General features: G+C 37.1%; 2 protein-coding genes across 2 annotated transcripts; both read right to left on the reverse strand.

Moving 5' to 3' along the window:
* Nucleotides 1-455: 455 nt before the first annotated feature.
* LOC143378851 (odorant receptor Or1-like) lies at nucleotides 456-5,449 on the reverse strand. Its single transcript, XM_076830879.1, has 9 exons — nucleotides 5,292-5,449; nucleotides 4,655-4,780; nucleotides 4,457-4,577; nucleotides 3,575-3,836; nucleotides 2,121-2,243; nucleotides 1,916-2,006; nucleotides 1,696-1,832; nucleotides 1,086-1,218; nucleotides 456-579 (listed from the first exon to the last, which is right to left on the reverse strand). Exons 1-9 carry the CDS (start codon nucleotides 5,433-5,435, stop codon nucleotides 529-531), a joined length of 1,188 nt encoding a protein of 395 aa, XP_076686994.1. The 5' UTR covers nucleotides 5,436-5,449; the 3' UTR covers nucleotides 456-528.
* Nucleotides 5,450-8,637: 3,188 nt separating this feature from the next.
* On the reverse strand, nucleotides 8,638-12,517 carry LOC143378441 (uncharacterized). Its single transcript, XM_076830148.1, has 6 exons — nucleotides 12,257-12,517; nucleotides 11,329-11,454; nucleotides 11,133-11,253; nucleotides 10,092-10,353; nucleotides 8,904-9,026; nucleotides 8,638-8,788 (listed from the first exon to the last, which is right to left on the reverse strand). The coding sequence occupies exons 1-6, from the start codon at nucleotides 12,515-12,517 to the stop codon at nucleotides 8,638-8,640; spliced, it is 1,044 nt and encodes a 347-aa protein (XP_076686263.1).
* Between the last annotated feature and the right edge of the window lie 225 nt (nucleotides 12,518-12,742).

Here is a 12,742-nt window from a genome sequence, read left to right on the forward strand (position 1 = left end):
AACGTCTTTTTTGCATTAAAATTTTCAAGCCAGAAATCGTGAGCTGTGAATGTTCAAAATTAATCGAATGTTATAAAATAGAAACCATTAAAGTAACAATTCTGAATCGTTATGAAGTCATACAGCATGCAAGTACATATCGATGCAAGAATCCTGTAAATCCCAACTAGAATTCTCAAATGTAAGGTTTAAATGTAAAGGATAGTCCCTTATTAGTGGGCAAAGGGTATTTGCATCAGAAACTGAACATTCCTTCGTAAAAACGTACATCTACTTTCGAAGAATTTTTTTTTTTTGAGTAAACGTTTTCTGCCTTTTACTTCTATTATTACTGATGAATTTTTCTGTAACCCATAAGAGATGGTAACGACAAGATATATTAGAAGTTATCCTGTTTTTATTCTCGACGTAAATACAGATTTATTTGGTCTAGCGATGCACTTCGTTCATATTCGTTTTTTTGGCTTCGTTTTTACCATTTTCGCACTCCATTACAAGCAATAATACACGTTCATAGTTACTCGATTATTATTGGACGGAGCACAGAACCATACAGTAGGAAAACGATGTTCGTACGACCTTAAAGAATTTTGCAAAATATAATAATCGCTGGAGTCATTTAATATTTCAATATGATAGCTGTATATGTATGCAAGGTGCCTTATTTGATTACTTCAAATATCGTTTTTTTTCATGATACGAATAAATATCTGAGCAGGGAGCTGTCTGTCCGTAGGAAGTAGAAATATTATAGTTAATAAACACATTTCTTAAAGCCAAAGATTTCCCATAATTTCTAAATCTGTAAGTTTCTCCTTTCAAGCCAAATACACACTTTTATGGACACATGTAATCCAATTTAAAGAAACACCCACGATCTCGAAATATATGTATATTAATGAAATCGATTTCTTTCCTCGAGTTTTGCTTGTTATTATCAAATGTTACCAAGATATTTAAAGTGCTCAATACAAGAAAGACACCCCTTGCGATATATTCATTATTTTGATATATTATTTTGCACAAGAATAATAAATACAGGTGCGTGGTTATGTAAAATCATGAAAAGAAAGAATAAGCCTTACCGAGCTGAAGTTCTCTATATTCAAGGTATAAATTTTCAAAGCTGTTAACTGGAGAGGCTTTATACTCTGTAACAAGATGATGCTCAGAAGTCTTCTAGCATTGATAGAAGTGCAATACCAGCTGCCACTTGTCCTGCAAGCAAGTAGTTTCATTTTAACACTTCACTACCAACGCTACATACTCTACGTTAATTATATTTCTTGTGGGCGAATTCCTCCTGTAATATTCATTGTACAGGCTGTCCCACTTATCAACCCTTTTCAGTCCTTTCGGTGCTAATCGAGGTACAAACAAGCGTTTGCGGGTGAAATTGTGTGGCTAGAAGGGACATAAAATGGTAGAAAAAATTGTGCCCATTTCGCAGTCATCGATTCTGTTATACAGGGTGTTCCAAAGTTGTGGGACAATCTGGGAGGAACATATATAAATTCTTCATTTTAAAAATACAATGCCAAAATATAAATTGCCTCAACTTTCTACTAACGCCTTTTGTCTGCACTTATTTTAAATACAAAACAAAACATTAATCACTTCTAAAGGATACACAGACATAAAGTGTCGCTTTTCTGTCAGCCACTTCCACGAACAGTACACGATTAAAATCCTTACGCATATTCAGAGATCCGTTCAGTGTAGTCCAGCAACTGCTGCCCTGGCCAGCTTACAAGCAAAAGGATGCTTAGCAAGCAAATCGTGAACCCACCAAACCTGAGGGACGTGCTCGGGTTGTCTAAGTTTGTGACAGCCTGATTGTAAAAGAAACAAACGATCAGCGTGCATAATCGTCGATAAGATGCCAGGATTTTTCTCTGAAAGGGATCACACCGACCTGGTATTGAGTGAAGCTTATACCGATCATGTTCAATCCTAATTGGAAGAAGTAAGACGTCGTGTTCGCTTCCTCGACTATCCTAGCGAATCTTCAACGTTAAGAAAAAGAGGATGAGAAATGTACGGTGTTTTAAAGAAAAAAAAATCCCGGGTACCTGAAGAGAAATAGAAATAATATGGAACGTATTAAGATTAATACTAACTCAATTATATGTTTATGCAATATCACGCAGTTTCTGACATTTTGGTACGGCCTGTCTTCGCGTTTGTCTGGATGCAGCTCTATGTCCATGGAATCATTTTCCACTATGTTTTTCAGCCGCTGTCTAAACAATTATAATTCGCTGCTACAATGTCTATACAGGCGTATCTAATAATTGCAGAATATTTTGTGCCGCAGTTGACGCATTAAGGGGACTAGGCAGTCAGATCGCTCGAAAATCAAGTATTTTTTGCGAATTAATTACAAGGAGATGAATACAAATTGTGACTAGTACTTTTGGGTAATGTTTGCTAATACTATAAAGAGTAAAAAAAAAATTATTTGAATAATATATACATATGTATGACAGCGCTATAGTTGCCTGATATATAGGTGTTTTTTTCCGGAGACGCTGTTATTTTGCAGTGATTCTGGCCGTAAGAAATTGAACTGTGAAATATCATCTGAAATTGATACTTTGCCCTGACTCCCATTCTGCCCTGATCCTATTGAAAAAGAAAGAAAAAATCAAAATTATAAAAATGGCGGCTGTAAAACGGCAAATTTTAAAGAAACTTGATTTTTCGCCAGGAAAAAGAGCCATTTTGTTTATTTTTTTTTTTTGTCAAAACAGAAGTTTTCACAGACTTACGCGTAGGTTCCGGTCGTAACTAAACATGTTTCACATATGCTGAATTTTTTTCAAATCGACTTGTACCTCCGTTTTTTCGCAATCACTGCAAAACGAAGAGGAAATATGATTCCAAGAAAAACGCGTTTAAAGTTTCGAAAGAGAAATTATTTTACCTGCGTGCGCACAGAAACGGTTTATGACGCGCTCGATCTTTTCGGCTGTAAAAACCTTAATTTTGCGAATTTTAACATAAACCAAACAGCATTTTAATCGGGTAGGGTGGCACTTTCGAAAAATACAACGACAACAAAAAATCCATTTTCTGACTGCCTAGTCCCCTTAATAACATCATCAATCATTTTTTAACGCAACGGCGTGTAGTAAGTAAAGGTAGAGCACACACTACGACGCACAGTAGAATTATACAGGCTGATTCATAATTACATGCGAATACTTGAAGGGATTTCCAAAGAAACATTAATAAACTTGAAGTTTTGAAAGCTGTGCCTCCGGAGGAAAGTAAATGTCTGTATCACATCTAATTCTCCAGTAAAACATCCTTTCTTAAACTTCTTTTTTAAAGATATTTGCCATTGCAATCTTAGATAATCTACTTTATAAGCTATACAAACACGGATGCACAAATCTTGAACGAAACAGTAAGTGCAATTGAGCAGCACACCCTGTATACTTCCGTAAGCATATTGTATATTATATAGGACAAAATAATAAGCTTTCATACTGATCCGTGACAGAGCCGGCCGGTGTATCATTATTATTTCTGCAGAAATGCGACCCCCAATTGCAATTACCCCATTTACCCCAAAATCTCGCAAAGTCCGCACTCGTGTTGAATGAAAGCGACTATCATTGAGTCCACAGCCACGACGACCGTGATGAACATCACAGTGCCAAAGTACGAATGTATCAGCAGAAAATAGTAGTACTTGTCGACATCTAGGTAATTGTCAACACGGAACATCAATGGTCGTTCGTCAGACAGATTGTATATTCCAAAAGCGTCGGCTATGTTCAGTGCCGATGGCACCACCATGAAGGGTAGCATTGATCCGTATAGAGAAACTGTTATTCATACATTAAAAATCAGAGGGCAATTTTTAATAATGGCCTTTTCACTGGAGATAGTTCTGAGGGTGGCCACTGGTAATTTCGATATGGTTACACCGATTTTGACTTTTCTGGTTTGACCTAATTGTAAGAGGATATATTGGAGATATCAATCGTGAGCCAGTAAATGTGACAAAAGAGTCTCGTATGAAAAGGCCCTAAGTTTAGAAAATAATTTTTCAATTATTCTGGACGCGTATTTTTAAGAGTGGGAAAATTTTCAAAGTCCTCTCTGCTTCAGCACCTTACTGAAATATACCAAGTTTCAATTCCTTGGTGGGGTATTCCAAGTAACCTCATTAAAGCATTCCTTCCAAAAATAACGTAGTTGCTCGTATAAATGTTTGTGCTTAATAAATTTGTTTCGCGTTAAAGCAACTCGAATAAGCTAGCAATATGGAATACGTTCATAAGACGATCTTTTTTAAATGATTATTGTATAAAATGTGACTTAATAATGTGGAAAATGAAATATAGTATTCATAGAAATATCAATAAACGAATATAAAAAATTCACCATTGCAGCTAATTATAAGTGTCTTCAACTATATTTTTAACGTGTAAAACGAACTCACCTGCATAGTTGAAAGTAATTTTCTTTGCTACTCCGTAATGCCGACAAAGGATGTCGTACTCGTTTGCGATTTTTTTATGAATCTTCCAATCTGTTTGCATTATGTTCAGAAGATTCCCCATCTATATTTGTAATTTAATTTCACCTGATCTAGTTATCCATGCTATTAATATCAGAAGCGCGAGGTATATAGTTTTACCTGCTTGTGGTTGTACATAAAATTCATATATTTAGCAAGGCACATCCAGCTGATGACGAAAGGAGAGAAATTTTCCATAAACACGTCGACATTACCGAAGAGAACTGCAGCTACCAGTCCTCCGCCCTGAAAACCCATGACATCACGCATTATCAACAAAACTTATGCTTTCGAAAAAGCCACTGAAGAGAAAAGAAACAAAACTAAGTTTCATTAAATACAGCACAAAACTACTTCCGTCCTACATTGTGCGAACTCAAAAATAATTTATTATAACAGAAATAACATATTGCGATATTCGAAAGGAAAATGGCCATTATGTAGAAATTTGCTACAATTGTTTACAATGAGATTCACTGAACAGTAATAAAAGAAACTTCCAAAACTACCACATATACAAATTTAATTTCTTCGAACTCTTATAAATTAATAATTCTGGCCGAAAGCAGAAGCTAACCGACCCAAAGTGAAACAACTACCTACAGAACAATCAAATCGCAAATGAGAAAAAAATTCGAAATTCGAGTCAGGTAGAAATATTAATAGCTATCACTTTTATCACTATCGAATTAACGCGCGAATTAATTAAAGAATTTGCCACGAATTGTTTGTCGTACGCATCACTCAGCCCTGATACCTCGAGGCTTATTTGCAGGAAAAGGGATGGGATGACAAGTATTCCGATCAGAATCTTTTCCAGCGTTTGCTGATATGGCCACAGAGCGATACTGTACAAGAAACGTTTATTGTTTCGCAAGTACTCGTACTGGTCACTGTCCATCCTAACTACTATCCTGCTTTTTCGATTGCCACTCTTCGAATGACTGGCTACAGAACTTTTCACAGAAAATGTCGACATCGCGTGTGCGCCAGTTCTGATTACGGTGTCATTATACATTCCTTTTCGGAGACATTCACCACGAAGTGACTACACATAATAGGCTCGTTCAATCATTCACACGGCCTCTGACAGGGGATGAAAATGTGGCAGGGGTTGTACATAGGGGATACGGAAATTAATGGCAGTAATTAAGTCGTTTCAAGGTCCCCATGTAACTCTGCACTGTGGAATAACGTTGCTCCGTCAGTAATGGTCTATCATTTGTGCATACGAAATCAAAAGTAAGAGGAAATACGAAAATTCTGTGGAAGTGGTAAAACATCGTGGACTGCAATGAAGAAGGGGCTATTAGTGCAACGTTGGTGGCGACCAGAAGTGTCCATTTCTGTTTTTTTTTCTTTAACTGACTTGTGAGGACTTGTTCCTATTAAGAAGTAGACGTAATAATTTAAAAGTACAGTTTTTGCCACTAGTTGGTAATGATTGATTCCTTATACAAAGCTTGCTAAGCTTTATGAAGGGAAAATTGTGTTTTCTGCGACGTGCACGTAATACTGTAAGAATCAATATAGTGGCAATGGCTGTGACGAAGGACTTGAATGTATTGGACGATAAGGGAATAATAAAACTTCAGGTTTTCTTAAGGTAGGTAAGCATTGACAATTATTGATTTCGCATCGCATGTAATTAATAGGATTCTATTTATTTCTTATATAAGGAGGTGATGCATACAAGCTATTTCGGAACTATAAGTGCTGATTAATAAAACTTGTGAAAATAATAGAAATTTAATTAACTTACGTTTGCATGTTCGCTGTTTTTATATCGGCTGACACTTTCCACGTGATCCTCCGTTTCTTAATATTCCATGGAATATTTACTAGACACTAAATAAGTACGACATTAAAAGCTTCAAACATACATTTCTCAAATCGAATTCGTTTTAATTCTACATACAGCTGTTGTCATAAGAGATGAATGGAATCTTAAAATCTTGAAAATTGCAAGTGATTAACCGAGAGTTATTATTACATCGTAATGTCTACTCGATAGACGATCAAATAAGTACCTAGTTGTAAATTACAAGTTAAAAAATGGTGCTGTATCGCAGTCCACACTATTTCCATAAAAATTCAGTAAATATTTATTAACTCAAGAATGTATACGAAATTCGATTACAATTTACATAAATGGATTACCGTGTTATTTGAAGGATAGTGCAAGCCTCAAGGAATGCATACATTTCTCATTCGTATTGAAAATATTTAACATGTTCTTTATATATTACTTCTTACAACGTCTTTTTTGCATTAAAATTTTCAAGCCAGAAATCGTGAGCTGTGAATGTTCAAAATGAATCGAATGTTATAAAATAGAAAGCTTTAAAGTAAAAATTCTGAAGCGTTGTGAAGTCATACAGCATGCAAGTACATATCGATGCAAGAATCCTGTAAATCCCAACTAGAATTCTCAAATGTAAGGTTTAAATGTAAAGGATAGTCCCTTATTAGTGGGCAAAGGGTATTTGCATCAGAAACTGAACATTCCTTCGTAAAAACGTACATCTGTACTTTCGAGGATTTTTTTTTTAGTAAACGTTTCCTGCCTTTTACTTCTATTATTACTGATGAATTTTTCTGTAACCCATAAGAGATGGTAACGACAAGATATATTAGAAGTTATCCTGTTTTTATTCTCGACGTAAATACAGATTTATTTGGTCTAGCGATGCACTTCGTTCGTATTCGTTTTTTGGCTTCGTTTTTACCATTTTCGCACTCCATTACAAGCAATAATACACGTTCATAGTTACTCGATTATTATTGGACGGAGCACAGAACCATACAGTAGGAAAACGATGTTCGTACGACCTTAAAGAATTTTACAAAATATAATAATCGCTGGAGTCATTAAATATTTCAATATGATAGCTGTATATGCAAGGTGCCTTATTTGATTACTTCAAATATCAGTTTTTTTCATGATACGAATAAATATCTGAGCAGGGAGCTGTCTGTCCGTAGGAAGTAGAAATATTATAGTTAATAAACACATTTCTTAAAGCCAAAGATTTCCCATAATTTCTAAATCTGTAAGTTTCTCCTTTCAAACCAAATACACACTTTTATGGACACATGTAATCCGATTTAAAGAAACACCCACGATCTCGAAATATATGTATATTAATGAAATCGATTTCTTTCCTCGAGTTTTGCTTGTTATTATCAAATGTTACCAAGATATTTAAAGTGCTCAATACAAGAAAGACACCCCTTGCGATATATTCATTATTTTGATATATTATTTTGCACAATAATAATAAATATAGGTGCGTGATTATGTAAAATCATGAAAAGAAAGAATAAGCCTTACCGAGCTGAAGTTCTCTATATTCAAGGTATAAATTTTCAAAGCTGTTAACTGGAGAGGCTTTATACTCTGTAACAAGATGATGCTCAGCAGTCTTCTAGCATTGATAGAAGTGCAATACCAGCTGCCACTTGTCCTGCAAGCAAGTAGTTTCATTTTAACACTTCACTACCAACGCTACATAATCTACGTTAATTATATTTCTTGTGGGCGAATTCCTCCTGTAATATTCTTTGTACAGGCTGTCCCACTTATCAACCCTTTTCAGTCCTTTCGGTGCTAATCGAGGTACAAACAAGCGTTTGCGGGTGAAATTGTGTGGCTAGAAGGGACATAAAATGGTAGAAAAAATTGTGCCCATTTCGCAGTCATCGATTCTGTTATACAGGGTGTTCCAAAGTTGTGGGACAATCTGGGAGGAACATATATAAATTCTTCATTTTAAAAATACAATGCCAAAATATAAATTGCCTCAACTTTCTACTAACGCCTTTTGTCTGCACTTATTTTAAATCAAAACAAAACATTAATCACATCTAAAGGATACACAGACATAAAGTGTCGCTTTTCTGTCAGCCACTTCCACGAACAGTACACGATTAAAATCCTTACGCATATTCAGAGATTCGTTCAGAGTAGTCCAGCAACTGCTGCCCTGGCCAGCTTACAAGGAAAAGGATGCTTAGCAAGCAAATCGTGAATCCACCAAACCTGAGGGACATGCCCGGGTTGTCTAAGTTTATGACAGCCTGATTGTAAAAGAAACAAACGATCAGCGTGCATAATCGTCGATAAGATGCAAGGATTTTTCTCTGAAAGGGATCACACCGACCTGGTATTGAGTGAAGCTTATACCGATCATGTTCAATCCTAATTGGAAGAAGTAAGACGTCGTGTTCGCTTCCTCGACTATCCTAGCGAATCTTCAACGTTAAGAAAAAGAGGATGAGAAATGTTCGATGTTTTAAAGAAAAAAAAAATCCCGGGTACCTGAAGAGAAATAGAAATAATAAGGAACGTACTAAGATTAATACTAACTCAATTATATGTTTATGCAATATCACGCAGTTTCTGACATTTTGGTACGGTCTGTCTTCGCGTTTGTCTGGATGCAGCTCTACGTCCCTGGAACCGTCTTCCACGATGCTTTTCAGCCGCTGTCTAAACAATTATAATTCGCTGCTACAATGTCTATACACACTTAATAATTGAAGGATATTTCGTGCCGCAGTTGACGCATTGATCAACATCATCGATAACTTTCGAATCGCAACGGCTTGTAGTAACTAAAGGTAGAGCGCACCCTAAGCACAGTAGAATTATATAGGCTGCTTCACAATTACATGCGAATACTTGAAGGGATACCAGCGGCCGTAGCCGTGATGGAAAACACCGGTTCTCGTTGGATCACCGAAGTTAAGCATCACGGGGCGGTGTACTGGGGAAAGATGGGAGACCACCTTTCTCCCGGTGTGCTGCTGCTGCTGGGACCCGAAGGAGAGGAGGGATAACAAAAAAATGGGACTATATTTCGTTGAGCAATATAAGCAAAAATAAGCTTGAAACGCCATCCTGCTTAAAACACAGGGAAACAATAAAAAGAAACAAACATACTTGAAGGGATTTCAAAAGAAGCATTAATAAACTTGAAGTTTTGAAAGCTGTGCCTCCGGAGGAAAGTAAATGTCTGTATCACATCTAATTCTCCAGTAAAACATCCTTTCTTAAACTTCCTTTTTAAAGATATTTGCCATTGCAATCTCAGATAATCTACTTTATAAGCTATACCAGGGGTGCACAGGGAGCCGTTTTAGCGCCTAGCTGCGAGCAACCCGCCTGCCCCGTTGCTAAGTTTAGAATCGGTGAGGCGAACTGCAGTAGTGTACGTGCATTTGGCATGACTTGAACCCAGCTATATACACTACCGCAGTTCGCCTCACCGTTTCTAACCTTAGCAACGGGACAGGCGGGTTGCTCGCAGCTAGGCGCTAAAAACGGCTCCCTGTGCACCCCTGAGCTATACAAACACGAATGCACAAATCTTGAACGAAACAGTAAGTGCAACACGTAGCAATTGAGCAGCACACCCTGTATACTTCCGTAAGCATATTGTATATTATATTGGGCGAAATAATAAGCTTCCACACTGATCCGTGACAGAGCCGGCCGGTGTATCATTATCATTTGTGCAGAAATGCGACCCCCAATTGCAATTATCACATTTACCCCAAAATCTCGCAAAGTCCGCACTCGTGTTGAATGTAAGCGACTATCATTGAGTCCACAGCCACGACGACCATGATGTACAGCATCGTACCGAAGTACGAATGTACCAGCAGGAAATAGTAGTACTTGTCGACATCTAGGTAATTGTCAACACGGAACATCAATGGTCGTTCGTCAGACAGATTGTATATTCCAAAAGCGTCGGCTATGTTCAGTGCCGATGGCACCACCATGAAGGGTAGCATTGATCCGTATAGAGAAACTGTTATTCATACATTAAAAATCAGAGGGCAATTTTTAATAACGGCCTTTTCACAGGAGATAGTTCTGAGGGTGGCCACTGGTAGTTTCGATATGGTTACACCGATTTTGACTTTTCTGGTTTGACCTAATTGTAAGAGGATATATTGGAGATATCAATCGTGAGCCAGGAAATGTGACAAAAGAGTCTCGTATGAAAAGGCCCTAACTTTAGAAAATAATTTTTCAATTTTTCTGGATACGTATTTTCAAGAGTGAATCGGGTAATAGTTTGGGACGCAATGTTTTCTTTTCTACAATGTATGAAAAGTGATGCAACTTGGAATACCTCACTAAGGAATTGAAACTTGGTATATTTCAGTAAGGTGCTGAAGCAGAGAGGTCTCTGAAAAAGTTAAGTAGAAAATTGGAATATTTTAGTGAGATAATGAGGGGTTTAGAAAATTTTCAAAGTCCTCTCTGCTCCAGCACCTTACTGAAATATACCAAGTTTCAATTCCTTGCTGAGGTGTTCCAAGTAACATTATTAAAGCATTGCTTCCACAAATAACGCTGCTGCACATATCAATGTTTGTTAAGTAAATCTGTTTTGCGTTAAATCAACTCGAATAGGCCAGCAATACGGAAATACTTTTTGAAATGATTATTGTATAAAATGTGACTTAATAACGTGGCAAATGAAGTATAGTATTCGTAGAAATAAATGAATATCGAAAATTCACCCTTCCTGCCACTTGTAAGTGTTTTCAACTATATTTTCAATGCGTAAAACGAACTCACCTGCATAGTTGAAAGTAATTTTCTTTGCTACTCCGTAATGTTGGCAAAGGATGTCGTACTCGGTTGCGAATTTTTTATGAATCTTCCAATCTGTTTGCATCATGTTCAAAAGATCCCTCATCTGTATTTGTAATTTAATTTCACCTGATCTAGTCATCCATGCTATTAATATCAGAAGCGCGAGGTATATAGTTACCTGCTTGCGGTTGTACATAAAATTCATAAATTTAGCAAGGCACATCCAGCTGATGACGAAAGGAGAGAAATTTTCCATAAACACGTCGACATTACCGAAGAGAATTGCAGCTGCCAGTCCTCCGCCCTGATAACCCATGCATCGCGTATTATCAACAAAACTTATGCTTTCGAAAAAGCCACTAAAGAGAAAGGAAACTAAGTTTCATTAAATATAGCGCAAACTACTTCCGTCCTACATTGTGCGAACTCAAAAATAATTTATTATAACAGAAATAACATATTGCGATATTCGAAAGGAAAATGGCCATTACGTAGAAATTTGCTACAATTGTTTACAATGAGATTCACCTAGCAATAATCAAAGAAAGTTCCAAAACTACCACATATACAAATTTAATTTGTTCGAACTCTTATAAATTAATAATTCTGGCTAAAAGCAGAAGCTAACAACCAAAAGTGAAACAACTACAGAACAACCAAATCGCAAATAAGAAAAAAAATCGAAGTTCGAGTCAGGTAGAAATATTAATACCCCTACAGCACGCTTTGTTGCAGGAATGTTGCAGAACCGTTGCTGTTAAATCTCCGAAACGTTACGGAACTATTGCTGCAAAATCTCCGTAACGTTGCGTGACCATTGCTGTAAAGTCTTCGAAACGTTGCGTGACCGTTGCTATAAAATTCCGAAACAATGTTGCAGAAATATCTCCTGCAATGTTGGACAGGGGCGGACCTAGCAATTTACTTGTAACGTCTCGGGAATCTATCGTGCAATGTTCCAAATGTTACACCGCAACGTAACTGAGACATTCCTGCAACAAAGTGTGTTGTAGGGGTATCCACTTCTGCCACTATTAAATTAACGTTCTAATTATTAAAAAAAGCGCCACGAATTATTTGGCGCACGCATCACTGAGTCCCGATACCTGGAGGCTCATTTGCGTAAAAAGCAATGGGATGACAACTATTCCAATCACAATTTTTTCCAGCATATTTTGATATGGCCACAGAACGACAGTGTACAAGAAACGCTTGTTGTTTCGCAAGTACTCGTACTGGTCACTGTCCATCCTAACTACTTTCCTGCTTTTCCGATTGCCACACTTCGAATGACTGGCTACAGAACTTTTCACAGAAAATGTCGACATCGCGTGTGCGCCAGTTCTGATTACGGTGTCATTATACATTCCGATTCGGAGACATTTCACCACGAAAAGACTACACATAATAGGCTCGTTCAATCATTCACACGGGCTCTGAGAGGGGGATGACGATGTGACAGGAGTTCTACGTAGACGGCACGGAAATTAATGGCAGTAATTAAGTCGCTTCAAGATCCCCATGAAACTCTACACTGTGGAATAACGTTGCTCCGTCAGTAATGGTCTATCATTTGTGCATACGAAATCAAT

The sequence above is a fragment of the Andrena cerasifolii genome, chromosome 2, assembly GCF_050908995.1.
Source record: "Andrena cerasifolii isolate SP2316 chromosome 2, iyAndCera1_principal, whole genome shotgun sequence".
Classification (NCBI taxonomy): Eukaryota; Metazoa; Arthropoda; class Insecta; order Hymenoptera; family Andrenidae; genus Andrena; species Andrena cerasifolii.

Excerpts from the sequence above, each read along its gene's own strand:
- LOC143378851 (XM_076830879.1), bottom strand. The coding sequence starts at position 5,435 with ATGGACAGTGACCAGTACGAGTACTTGCGAAACAATAAACGTTTCTTG. Across the intron at positions 3,837-4,456 it reads AATTACTTTCAACTATGCAG|TTTCTCTATACGGATCAATG; the intron begins GTGAGTTCGTTT and ends TATGAATAACAG. Across the intron at positions 1,833-1,915 it reads TAAGCTTCACTCAATACCAG|GCTGTCACAAACTTAGACAA; the intron begins GTCGGTGTGATC and ends TTTTACAATCAG.
- LOC143378441 (XM_076830148.1), bottom strand. The coding sequence starts at position 12,517 with ATGTATAATGACACCGTAATCAGAACTGGCGCACACGCGATGTCGACA. Across the intron at positions 11,254-11,328 it reads TTATGTACAACCGCAAGCAG|ATGAGGGATCTTTTGAACAT; the intron begins GTAACTATATAC and ends TTACAAATACAG. Across the intron at positions 9,027-10,091 it reads GGACTTTGCGAGATTTTGGG|ACAGCGGCTGAAAAGCATCG; the intron begins GTAAATGTGATA and ends ATAATTGTTTAG.